The sequence below is a fragment of the Canis lupus genome, chromosome 6, assembly GCF_048164855.1.
Source record: "Canis lupus baileyi chromosome 6, mCanLup2.hap1, whole genome shotgun sequence".
Classification (NCBI taxonomy): domain Eukaryota; kingdom Metazoa; phylum Chordata; class Mammalia; order Carnivora; family Canidae; genus Canis; species Canis lupus.
Window position 1 is genome coordinate 56,895,839 of NC_132843.1, and position 14,074 is coordinate 56,909,912.

The following is a 14,074-nucleotide window of genomic DNA, read 5'->3' on the forward strand; positions in this document are numbered from 1 at the left end:
AATGTTTTTAATTGTCCAAGTAATCTTTATATACAATTTTATTCAAATGAAGTAAAAAGTAATGTTCCCTTTGGAGGTGTAATTGATAACATGTTCCATGTTGTCACTTAAAATGATTTGACAGCAAGTTTGGGGAGCAAAAAATGAGTGTTAATGAAACCACTAATTTTTAAAAGTTATCATTTATTCTTATTTAAAAGCTGATAGAAAAAAAAAGCTGATAGAGTTCTCTATTTTGCAAGGGAAGAAAACATGTCTTTGCTTATTCAAATTTCCCTACTCTTGTCTGTGTTACCTTCTGGCTAATATTACTTAGCAAATAATGTCAGGAAAGTAATTGCATTTTCATTATGATACTCTTTCCTCATGATCATTCTGGAGGCAATATAGAAAAACTCTTAAGAACTTCCCAGTTGAAGAATTGCCTTTCCAGCTTAAGTGAGGTCTTTTAGCCTGACCGAGTTGTGTTGTAGTGAGATGGATGGATAAGGATAGCCGGAAGCTGGTCTCTCCTCCTTTGGGTACTTGGTGTGGTTCTTGAAATGTTAGTCTGCCTGTTGGGGTGCATTTTTAAAGCTTGGGTCTTATCACAAGAGATCATGTGTTCAGTGTAGACAGGTAGCACTTATACATACAATTGTAAACTTAATTACAACCATTAAATAAGTTTACATCTCCATAGTCAGTTTATTAATAAACTGTGTGAAGTCATATTTTAGTTTCATAGAAAGCACTGCTACATATATTTTGGACTAATACTATTATATTAATGCTTCATAGTTGTGAAGCATATATATTTAACAAGCTGATATGTACAATATGATCCAAATTTTCTTTTTCTTTTTTTTTTTGATCCAAATTGTCTTAAATATGTGTGTGTAGGGATAGGGAAAAAATGATAAGCAATGTAACAAAATGTTAATTATGTTTATCTCTGGGTAGTAAAATCTTTTAGGCTTTTAAAAAATATTTTCAATTTTGGAGAAAGTGAATATGTAATCAATAAAAAATGTATAACTCTCATTATGTAGAAATGCAGACACACATATATATACAAAGTATGATTTTTACAACATATTTAAAAAACCCAACAACTTCCTGATAAATTCTTAGTGAAGCATCCAGATTTTTGCAGACCAAGAGGCATCTATCCCTCAATTGTAGAAGATAAACCTCTCAGATACAGTTATGAGAAATGGAGAGTTATCCCTATAAATTTGTGATCTACTATGGCATAAAAAGGTATATGGAAATGATACTTAATGACTATGGAAATCTTTTAAAGATAGAAAATTGGAGGAAAAAACCCATCAGAATTAAGGTAGGACTGTAGATTATCTTCTGGACCAATGGCAAACAAGGTTTTTGTTAATGTACTTTTTGCTTATTGGCATGTTTTTTTGGCCCATGGCATTGTCTTCTGGTGTATTTTTTTCTAATTCACAATGAAATTAGCTTTATTTCAATCCATTGACAGGAATATAAATTCTTAAGATTGCTTGTTTTATGTAATTAAAAATGTCAGTGAGAGCAGGTATTATTTGTAACTACTAAAATATCAGTACTTGAGGATACTCAAACAGCACAGAGACAACTTTCCAAATTGTCATCCCTTATGTTTGTTTTGGGGTTCACAAGGTGTACATATGACTTATTTCTTTCTCTAATACTTGAGGTTGAAGATACTCCCTTATTGAGGTAGAACAGTAGAGATATAGGCAACACCTCAAGTTAGCTAAAGTTGGGATCAGAATGAATTTACTTCATCCTTTGCAGCCTTATTTAAGTATCTTTAATTGCCAGCTACTTTTTTTTTAAAGATTTTATTTATTTATTCATGAGAGAGAGAGAGAGGCAGAGGCACAGGCAGAGGGAGAAGCAGGCTCCATGCAGGGCACCCGATGTGGGACTCGATCTCATGTCTCCAGGATCAGGCCCTGGGCTGAAGGCGGCGCTAAACCACTGAGCCACCCGGGCTGCCCGCCAACTACTTTCTAAAGTATGAAATTAGGGGATCAAATAACATGCAGTTTCCACATGTGTGTCTACCTGAGTCCTTCTGCTCTGTGATTGTTAAGAGCTCCTGTCGTACAGGGCATAACTGAGTTGGCCATGGGATCTGAAGCATCATTAACACAAGCAGTGTCTTGGAAAGGACAGTCACAGGGCACTCTGAATTCTGGTTTCCAGAGACCAACCCAGGTTGAACTTCAGCCCCACCCAGGTGGGGAGCTTCTTGCTGCACCTCTCCTGAGCATATAGCCTCCTTCAAACCGCATCTTTTTTAAGTGGCTATTCCTGAACTGACCACAGGTCACATGTCACAGGCTATATGATTCCTCATCTCTAATCTTTACCTTTCTACTTTTGCATGAACTGAGAATCTAGACTTGAAATCAGGCCTTGGGCAGTATTAGAAAATTAGCTAATTACCATGACTACCAATCATGCTACTGCCTTCAGGCAAGGAACTATACCACCATTTTGAGACATCTGTTACCAAGTCACTAGAGCTTAGTTGAAAATAGAAGTGGTGCCCTCAGAGGCTTTGGAGTAGGGAGGATAGCTGCTCATCCTGCTTCCCCACAAATTCCATAAGCAGGGTGTCTTGAGTTTTCCCCACAGTTAGTAGGGAGCTGATCATCAAACCCAGTATCACAGGTGAGAAAAGAAGATAGGGGATATAGTTGTCTGGTATATCTGGTAGCTGGATGCTTTCCCAGTAATTCAGCAGTTGCTATTTTGGGCAGAAAAGCCCTCTTTTAGGCTGAAGTTTCTCATAACTGTCTTTTCCAACTAAGTTAAGGTGAGTTGATAGAACTCTGTCCATGCCATACATTCTCTCTACCACTTATCACCATCGTGTCTAAGTATCCATGAGGAGGAAGTCAGTGTGAGATATACTGAGGCTTGTTTTTCCACTGCTGCTATTAGCCTAGCTCTACTTTCTGATTACTAATTTATGGATCTAAAGCTGAGGCAACCTGGTGCCCCTGTGGAAATGCTGACATATGAATTAATACATTATTTTTATTTTACATATTTCTGCTTAAAAGGGAGGGGAGATGAAAGTAAAATTCATCCAGTAAATTTTAATTGAGTACCTCCTATATTCTGGTTATTAGCCTTGTCACTGTGGATACAGCAACAGACAAGATAGACAAGGCCCCTTTCCTTAGGAGGAAACAAATGTAAAACGGGAAAATGAGTTGGTGGAAAATGACTTGATGGGCTGGGGGTGGGGGAGAATTTAAGTGCTCAGAAAAGCCCTCACTCAGATCTTACATTTGAGCTAAAATCTTAATGACAACAAGTGGCTATGCTCATGAAGATTTGGGAGAAGACTGTCTCAGCAGAAGGGGCAGCAGGGGCAGCTGCCTTCAGCCAGGAATGAACTCGATGTGTGCAAAAAACAGAAACAAGGCCAGTGTGCCTGGAGCTTGGAACAGCAGGAGATGTGGTTCAAGACGAGGTTGGAGGGGCAGGCAGGGGCTCCAGATTGTGAGGGTCTTGTGGGCAATGGTAACAGTTTCGGATTTTACTCTGAGCACAGTATGATCCACTGAAGGGCTTTACCCAGAAGAACCACATGATGTGAAAGGGTATCACCTGACTGCAATAAGGAGAGCATACTGTGGGGAGCAAAGGTGGAAACGGGGAGACCAGTTAGTGGGTTACTGCAGGCACTCACCTAAGATGACATGTCCACTAGTTTGGGGACCAGGGTCGTGAAGACAACTCAGGCCAGTTAAGATCAGGAATTTCTCTGACTTCCTTATACTCTTTCAGTACAGCCTTTTAAGGTTAATCAGCTCTACATTTGAGTTTAAATAAAGTAATATTTTGAATTAGCACATAGTTCTATGATTTCTAGCCATCCTAGCTTGTTTTGTTTTTTCATTTTATTCCTGAAGTTTTTGATAATTTCTGACTCTTAAAAAACATATCTCATTTTTCTTTGGCTTACTTCTGTGTACTCAGTCTGCTTAACCTGTAATTTGTATCATGGTGTTTGCCAAAAACTGCTTATATTTGTTGATTAAAATACTTTTTCTTTCTTTTCTTTCTTTCTTTTTTTTTTTAAGTAGGCTCCACACTCAACCTGGGGCTTGAACTCACAACCCCAAGATCAAGACACACAAGCTCTCCCCACTGAGCCAGCCAGGCGCCCCTCATTGTCTTTCTTATTACACAATCTTTACTGCAGACAATGCAGCAAAATATAAGAGAACCCCCCCCCACGATCCCACTATCCAGAGAAACTTTTTATTTCCTTTCATTCTTTTTTCTATGCATGCATATATTTATTTCTAAGTGGTTATTTCTTGAAGAAGTAAATTTTGCAAACAGTAGTTTTCATCAGCTGTTCACTAGTTAAGTGATTTGCTTCATTTATTTTTTCATAGCATTCTTTAAGGTGGGGGGATCCATTTCTTACTTTTTTGAACCACTGTTATCATTAGTTGAAAAGCCCTATTCCTATTTGGTGTTCATTATGTAACTCTAATATGCTTTGATTACATTGTGGCTTCAACTGGGGTTCTAATAATACCCTTAAAATACCCACCCAGCAAGCTAAAGTCATAGATTAAACCCAGAGTTAAAATTTTTTGCTTTTCTGGCATTTTTCTTTCCTCAGAGCTGTAACTTGGTTAACTTTGCTGGGATCTGTCATTCTAATCTTCAGGTTATGTAAATTAAATATGTTAGCCTCTTAATTGATTCTTATACTGTATCTAGGATTTATGGTGATTTATTTCAGCTTATGGTAAAGAGGTTAGAAAAATCTCTTCCGAAAAACTTGTGGAACTAAGCTAGATCTTAGCTACCAACATGCATTTGGGAAAATAGAAACTCTTTTTTTCAAATTATTTGTCCTGAATGCAGGCTAAAATGTAATGATGATTCTTGGGATTATTTTGCAGACCTCAAAGGAAGATCTTCTGCAGGCTGATTTTGAAGGTGCTTTAAAGTTTTTCAGAGTTCAGCTTCCAAAGAGATACAGGGCGGAGGAAAATGCCAGAAGATTGATGGAGCAGGCTTGCAATATTAAGGTAAGGTACATGGATTTATATATAATACAGACAGAACTTGAATGCAGAGAGAATGTGGCCAATTATGTAAAACCCTTTCTCTATATGTTGCTGGATTTTGACTGTATTTAAGGTGATATTGTGTATCAACTAATCTCTCCCAGAAATTTTTGTGAGGCTGGTATGTGTATCATACCTTCTAGTAGGACTTTGAGTGAAAGTTTTAGTAGGTTCAGATTGTAACTAACAATAGGGAGACAAACATTTATCTTATAGGTAGGGCTCTAGAATGGACTGCTGTGATAGTGGTTTCCATGGCAGCAGACTTAGTATTTAGCTTTTGGCCATCTGTTTTAGGATTATTTACGACAAAGCAAGAAAAGCCTGCTTAGGCAGTGCTTTCTTTTCTCTAAGGGACTTGGAAAGCTTTGAGTCTTGGTCTGCCCATTCCTACCCCACATCTGCAAAATGGCCATGGATGTATTATTGTTCCTTATCATATGCCTAATAAAACTAAACAAGTTTTATAAAGTAATTTGATATGGAAATTTCTATCCAGAAACTGATGGTATCAAGATGAGAAAGCACATTTTTTAAAGATTTGGAACCAATATACTGATGTTAATTCCCATACCTCTAGAATATATAGGGAATCTTCTTACCTAACTATGACATAAGTATAAATTTCCCTTCTGAACAAAGAGACAAAGATCCCATGTCTTACAGACCTTATGTTCTTGCAGAAGGGAACAGACAATAAATGTCTAACATAATAAATATTTAATATGCTAGAAGGTGACAAATAGGTATGAAAAAAGGAGAAGCAAGACCCAATTGGGGAGGAGAGGGAAGGTTACAGTAGTTTCTAGGTAGTCAGAGTAGGTAGACCTCATTAAGGAGGTGAAGAAGATGGGTTAGTTGTGGAGATATCTAGAGGAAGAGCATTCCATCAGAGGCAACAGCTAGTTCAAAGGCCCTGAGGCTGGCTCATGCCTGGTGGGTTTGAAGAACAGCAAAAAGGCAAGTGTACTCAGAGTGAAGTGAATGAAAATGAGAGCAATGGAATAGGAAGTTAGAGAACTTACAAGGAGCCAGAAAATGTAGGTCATTGTAAGGATTCAGGCTTTGCTCTGAGTGAAGTGGGTAGTTCTTGCAGGGTTTTGAGTGGAAGAGTGATATGATCTATTTGAGGTTTTAGAGGATCACAATGCTTACTGTGTTGGGAACAGACTACAGGAAGGTAAGGGTGGAAGTAGAGAGAAGAGATGGGGTTTTTGCAGTAATCCTGTTGAGAAATAATGATAGAGTTTACCAGAGTGATAATAATGAGATAAGATGGAGATGGAGGTGGTTGGAACCTGAGTATATTTTGAAAGAGAACCAAAAGGATTTCACGATATATTACACATGAGTATGAGAGGAAATAAGGAGTCAAGATGACTCCATAGATTTTGGATTAGGCAATTAGAAGATAGAGTTGCCATTGAATTATTAAGCTCATTATTTAAAACATACTTTGACACAGACTTCTTTAAGCATCATACCCACTCTAACCATTTTTTGTGTAACACTCTTGTTTTTAATTTTAACTTATGTTAAAGTAAATCCTAAATGTCAAAATTACAATTCAGTGCTTAAAGTAAATAACTGGGCAGAAAAAATAAATTGTCTTTCAAATGAATTCTATATTCAAAAAATCATTTTCCAAAGATATTAAGCAAAACAGACTTCTGAATCTTCATCCTGAAATGCAAACTTGTAAAGCCTTCCAGACTGATTATTTTAATTTAGGTGGGCCAAATGAATAAGCTTGAGCCACATTTGTCTGTAGACTTTGAAAATACATTTCAGTGGTCATGGTAGCTTTGATTGAATTTTGTAGGTGGTGTGTTTGAAAGATAGGCTTCAGTCTCTCCAGAGCTGTCAGAGAAAAGTACTGTAACTCGAACAGTGCTATAGGAATCTGTTAAAAATAAAACATTTATTTCTAAGAATGAGATGAGTGTTAGGAGGTACAGGTAAGATAGAAAGTTAAATGTCTTCAAGGGAAATTTGGTAGCAGTGGACAATCACAGAGAATGGAAAACCCAGGCAAACAATCCAGAATTGTGAGATGTGCAGGGAAAGACTTTTTCCCAGTATAATTTATAATGCTCCTCAAAGGATGGAGGCAATTAACAATCAATTGTCAAACCAGAAACATGGGACCTGACAGATGCAGAAACTTAAAATGTTGGAAAGTAAGTTCAAAATGTGGTATGAGTGGACTGTTTATGGAATGAACATGTGCAACCAGAATGATTTATGTGAACATGAGTAGATAGACATGAGTTGTTATTTTATTTTTTTTGAGTTTTTATTTTAAGTAATAATGGATTATTAGATTTTGTTTTTAGGTCTTGTTTTCAGCTTTGTTTTTTGCTTTTGCATTATATAAGGAAAGTAACATTTTCTTAGATATATGAAATAGTTCTCACAGGACATCATCTTTATTAAGGTATAAATGACATAACGTTATATTAATATCAGTTGCAAAATTGTGAAATGATCACTGCAATAAGTTCAGTTAACTTCTGTCACCATACATACTTAACAAAATATTTTCTTTCTTCTCATAAGAACTTTCAAGATCATTCTCCTAGCTACTTTCAAACAGACAATACAGTGTAGTATTATTAACTACAGTCACCATGCTGTATAGTATATCCCCATGACTTATTTATTTTTATAATGAATAATGTCATTATTTTATAATGAAATTTGTACCTTTTGACCTCCTTCACCCATTTTGCCCACTCCTACCATCTGTCTCAGGCAATCAGTCTGTTCTCTGTATCCTTGAACTTGGTATTTTTGTTTAGTTCTTTTAGATTCTGCATATAAGTGAGATCACATGGTATTTCTCTTTTTCTGCTGGCTTCTCTGTTGCGTTCCATTGATCTGTGTGTCTTTTTTTATGCTCCTACCATATTGTTTTGATTGCTTTGCATTTGTAATACAGTTGAAGTCAGAGAGGATGATGCTTCCAGCTTTGGTCTTCTTTCTAAAGATTGCTTTGGGTACTTGGTATCTTTTATGGTTCTATATAAATTTTAAAATTGTTTGTTCCATTTCTGTGGAAGATGCCATTGGAATCATGATAGGGATTGCATCAAATCTGTAGATTGCTTTGGGTGTATGGACATTTTAACAATTATTAATTCTAATCCATGAACATAGAATAATTTCTCTTTATGATAGAAAGAGATACTTCTATGCATGTATAGAAGTACAACAGAGTTTCATATATTGATTTTATTTTATTTTTTATTTTTTTTTTTTTCATATATTGATTTTATATCACAGGATAGTACTTTAATTTATAATGTGATTATGAGGCAGATATGAGGTAAAACTCAGAGAAGGAAGACAGAAGTTCTATAACATCCAAGGATCGTGCTGGAACTGCAGTATAGGTTTCCATCTTAAAGGTTTAAAGTGGTTTTTAAACAGACTTACATCTTAAAATAGATTTTACATCAAAACCCTGACCAAAGACAGACACACACACACACATACACACACACACACACGTACTTATAAGGGTATTTCTTCAGATATATAAGTACGTGTGTGTGTATTCTGTGTCATTTAAACTTCTTCAAGAAAAATTTGCAAACCAGAAAGATAGTCATAACTCAGTAAATCAATTTCACAAAAGCTTGCTGTTCAGAGGCCTATCATACCATTCACATCACCTCCCCCTTCCCCATTCTGATATGCTGCAACTTGTGAGAAGTTGTGGAGTTTTAGGTGTAGCAATGAATAAAGGAAGTAGGGGTGTGGTAAAGATGTGAGTTGGCATGCCGTCATTATAGCATAATATGTGGGCAACTGCAAATTTTAGGAAACGATGGATTTATAGACCAAAGCTATGTGTTAGGCAAAGCATTCACAGACAAAGGTGACTCCAGGTATGGCCTAGGCAAAACAGTTGCACTCACAATTTCTTATCTACAGCCTTGAGATTAAAGATAGAATTCTAAAAAAAAAAAAAAGGAATTCTATTAAAAGTAATAAACTTTATTCTTCTAAAACCGGTATAATATTAAATTTCAAAAATGTCTTTGTGTTTATTTTTTCTGATTTAACTAACATAATTTAAAATTTTTCTGATATCTCCCTGTATTTATGACTTCAGCCAGGGTAAAATCAGAAATAGGCTGACCCATTAGATTTGATTTGAAAAGTCATTTGCTTGCTTTAATACGTGAATATCATATACTTCCTCAGGTTTTCTTGAATATCATTATTCAATTGTTACTTATAGTTAAAAATTCCACTGCTGTAGACCTTCTTAAACTTGAATCTTGGCTTCATGGACTCTAAATCAGTAGAAATTTGAATTTTATAACACAAGCATATGAGCATTTTGATTTTCCTGGTAAAAGAATCTATAGCTTTCATTAGATTCAGTAGCTCAAAAAATTTTTTTCTGATTGATATTTCTATAAAGCATAAGCATTTATGGGTGGGATATCTATAGATATTCAAGTGCTTATACATATAACCTTTATAATTATTCTTGATCTGTCTGTTTTTCTACATAATTTTGTTCAACATCATTTATATTGTATTAGGTTGAATTGATAAAATTACCATTCTTGTTGGTCAAAATGTAAGATATTAGACATCATATATGATTTAATTCAGTATTTCATGTCTCTCCATGATTCAATGCTATGTATATATAGATGATGAAATATTAAAAATTTGAGTCTTTTAATTATAATGGAATTCATTTCGCTGGCATTGCTCTGATAAGAACAAAAGGATAAACTAGAGGAGTAAAACACCTGCAGTTGGACTTAGAGTACTGTGTATACCTTAGTTCTATGGACATGTAAAGTTTTCCTGAAAATCATTTTCCAAACCCTGGGAAGCAGGTCTTGTCCATCCGTCCTTCCTTCCTTCCTTCCTTCCTTCCTTCCTTCCTTCCTTCCTTCCTTCTCTGTCTTTCTCTCTCTCTCTCCCTCCTTCCCTTCCCTCCCTTCCTGCCTGTCTTCATTGCATCTTGCCCTTCCTCCCTCCTTCCCTTCCTCCCTCTTTCTTTTTTTTCCGGTTCATTTTTATTTAGAATACTGTTCCAAATTCCACATTTGTGATGCATCTCATTAGTAGCAAAGTTCATCACATCGCTCAAAATATTCTGTTGGTAGATCTTCATAAGAGAATATTTAAAAATAGAAATCAACCTATTTCATTTGATTTTATTAGTGAAATAATTTGAGCAAAATTAAAACTTCAAAATTTGATGTTAAACTAAAGGTAGCTAGGAAAGGAAGTTCATTTATTAAGTGCCTTTGGGGTGCCAGAAACTATGCAAGAGAACTTCTGAGAGGAAGTAAGAGTTAAGATGAGACCTGAAGGGTTAGCAGGAGTTAAGGAGTATCTTAGGCAGGGGGATATGCCCAGAGGTAAGAAAATGTGGCATTGTCCAAGCCCTAATCACAGTTGATGACTAGACAATAGGGAATTAGGAGAGTAAATAGAAACAAGACAAAGTAAGCAGGAGCCAGACACTGGTGCAGAGCCATGTAAGCCATGGTAAGCAATTTGGAGTTTATCCTGGGAGCAATGGGAAGCACTGTGGGGTTTTTAACTAGGAGGCAGAAATAATCAGCTGTTTGTTTTTAGAAAGGTCTTTCTAGCTGCTGTGTGGAGGATGGGTTGAAAGGGGTAAGATTAGATATTGGTGACAGACCAATTCAGGGATGGTTACAGTAATCCAGGTGAGAAGTGACCAGACTATCTATTATGGACTAGAGAGATATCAACAGATTCCAAAGATATTCAAGAGATAGAATCAACAGATCTTAGTAAATCTGAGCATTAGGACAGGGAAAGAGAGCCAGGGATGACATCCAGAATTCTTACATAGGCAACATGATAGTAATCACACTGCAAAGGAACAAACAAAGGAGAACAAATTACAAGGATGGAAGATAATGAGTGATGTGTTGGACATGTTAAGTTTGCAGTGTATATCCACAATCTCATATCCAAATATATAGAAATACCAAGGAAGTAGGTGGATATGGAAGTAAGATCTGAGCTGAAAGTAGGTATTTGGATGTCATCAATATCAAAACCATGAGAGTGGGTGAATTCTCCTAAGGGAGCAGAGAGAAGTGTTAAAGATAGGTACATTAACATGTAAAAAATGGGCTGAGAAGTAGAAGCTGGTGAGACCGAGAAGGCAGGAAGAAACCCAGAAGAGAAGTGAAGTGTGACCACTAAGGGAAAGGATATTTGTTTTCAAGAAGGAAGAAGTTGAATAAATGTCAGGAATGCTTAAAGGTCATATAAGGTAATGAGGAGTGAAAAGCAGACATTGTGCAATAGTTAATGATAAAGATGTCCTTAATGGCCTTAGTGAGAGCAGTTTCAGTGGAGTGATGAAGCATAAACTCCAATGATTCAAGGAATAAATAGGAGGGGAGGAAATGGAGAAAGAAAGATAAAACTACTCTTCTAAAAAGGTTAGAATGCAAAGAAGATGGGGGATGGAAGAGACAGCCAGCAAGCCAGAGAATAAGTACAAGAGAGATAAGAAGACGTGAGGTTGAGACGGGTCTTTAAATGCTAAAAAACTTCAATGAATCAGTTTCTTCATTGAGTACCTACTATATTCCTGGCACTGTGCTAGGCCCAGGGAATATAAGGTAGATATGCTCCCTGAAATTATGAGATTTCCTTTCCTCCAAAAACTCTTCTATTTGAAAGACAGTTTAGTGACACTGGAGGATGATGCTGACTTGGACTTAAAGGTTTTCAGTTGTTAGCTCAGGTTAATTAATGGCAGCAGAGCCATGCCAATCGCTATTTTGCCATCTATGGGCAGCTCCTCTGACCTGCCTCCCTTCTTAGCAACAGTGCTGCCCTCTCTCCCGTCTTCCTGTGATCAGAGACATTTGAAATGCATTGAGGCAGAATAAACAGAGATGGGAGAGGCAACAGGAGCAAGAGAAATGAGGAGGGCCCATCGTGGCTAAAAACAAAGTTCTGCCCTGGTGTATTCCTCACACATTAAAATTGCCTTCCTCCCCCACGCAGGAGAAGTAGCCACCCATGACAAAGGGATTACTGTGGTAACTGCTTGCCTCAGAAAATTCTAAGCTCTACTCCCCTCAGTTACCCTTTTACCGAGATGGACAATTATCTACTTTCCCAGAGTGGATTGATATAATTTGATCTAGCCAACCACAAATCATGTTTGTAATGGAATATAGTAAATTTGTTTGTCTAGAAATATAACATTTTTTCCCTTTAAGACCTCCACATGTGTAACTATGGATTTGAATTTAACTGTTTGAAAAATAATTTTCATACTAGAGCAAAACTGTAAAGAACATTTATATTAAAAGCAATTTACGTCTAGTTTCTTCATGCTGTTTGCTATTTATTTCTGACTTTTGTTGCTGTGTGTAAACAAGAACAAAATCTCCCAAACAAGGGCTTTCTTTGAATTAGCAATGAGGCCACATAGAAACTTCTGTCAACTCCATGGATCTAAAATGTGTGCCCTTACACGCACTATGGAAAGAGTTCATTTTTTTAAAGATTTTATTTATTTATAAAAACACAGAAAGAGAGAGGCAGAGACATAGGCAGAGGGAGAACCAGGCTCCCTTAGGGGAGCCTGATGTGGGACTTGATCCTGGGTCTCGGGGATCATGCCCTGAGCCAAAGGCAGACGCCCAACTGCTGAGCCACCCAGGCATCCCAAAAGGGGTCATTTTTAATGGAACCACACTTAGTGTTCCTTTCCTATAAAGACTTCTATGTTGACCACCACCATTGGGAATATTTGGTTTAAAGGGTCATAATCTTCTGCTGGGGAAGTGTTATGTTATAGGCTACAGAGATGTGATAAATAACAAAGTAATAACGAGGCAGTTTCTATATGAAAACATTTACCTCTTTTTTCCTTTGAGGCTTCTTTTTTAAAGATTTTATTTATTTATTTAATGTGAAAGAGAGAGTGTGGTGCATGTGGGAACATGCATGAGATAGGCAGAGGGAGAGAGAATCCCAAGCAGACTCTGCACTGAGCATGGAGCCCGACTTGGGGCTCAATCTCATGACCCTGAGATCATGACCTGAGCTGAAATCAAGAGGTTGATGCTTAACTAGAGTGAGTCACCCAGGTGCCCCTCCTTTGAGGCTTCTGTTAATATTTGTAATCCTCACTGCGATGCAGATTTGGGGCATTGTTTTGTTTTTCCCCCAAATTAATGCAATTGGATCTTGCTTCTCACAATTGTATACTGTGGGAATGAGCAGGGAACATGTAAATGTTGGACGCACTCTGAAACAGTTGATAACAGGTGGAGAAAATGGGCCATAGCTCCCAGAGCCCAGGCATCAGGCACCCTCCATGTTTAGAAAATTCAGCTTTTCTGGCTGTTACTAATCAGCTGGAATACATTTGTCCCCTTTATTTACTTCTGCCATTTTATTCTACCGTTATCCCTATGTCTGCCAATCATTTTCTTTCAGTTTATTAAGGAGAAAGCCATATAGATATTTAAAAATTAGCCTCATGGGTGAACGTGGGTATTGTATCATGAGCTAATCTGTATAAATCATTAGGTCATCCTACACCAAAGAAAAATAAGATAAATGGATATAAAAATTGATTTTTCTATGGGTTTCTCTCTTTTTACTAAGGGAAACAATAAATCATAGGAATAAAGCATTATGCCCTTATGTGCATTCCAGACTTCGTACAGTGGCCTCATGCAGAGCTTTCCACATAGAATTAACAACAAAAAAAGAATACTTCAAAACTGCTATTTCAACTAGCAGTTTCTTTTCCTTCAGACCTTAAGTATCTTTTTCTCCCCTGCAACTAATTCACTCTCAGCAATCTTCCAAAGACTTAGTAAGATTAATGGTTATGCTTTTAAATGGGAGTTTTCATACTTTATATACCTTTCTGCAGTGCTTTGCCCTTTCTGTCTGCTACAATTTGTATTTATCTGTGTTGGCAAATAAAG

The 14,074-nt window shown here is 36.8% G+C and overlaps 1 protein-coding gene across 9 annotated transcripts in view; it reads left to right on the forward strand.

The window, feature by feature from the left end:
* The window catches only part of RABGAP1L (RAB GTPase activating protein 1 like), a 728,064-nt gene that overhangs the window by 569,784 nt on the left and 144,206 nt on the right, over positions 1-14,074 (forward strand). For 8 of the 9 annotated variants that reach the window (XM_072830698.1, XM_072830693.1, XM_072830691.1 and 5 more), the window contains one exon: positions 4,926-5,054. The exons of the other annotated variant lie outside the window; for it this stretch is intronic. In XM_072830698.1, the coding sequence (XP_072686799.1) occupies positions 4,926-5,054 (129 nt within the window). The remainder of the gene's footprint in view (positions 1-4,925; positions 5,055-14,074) is intronic. 9 annotated transcript variants of the gene reach the window in all.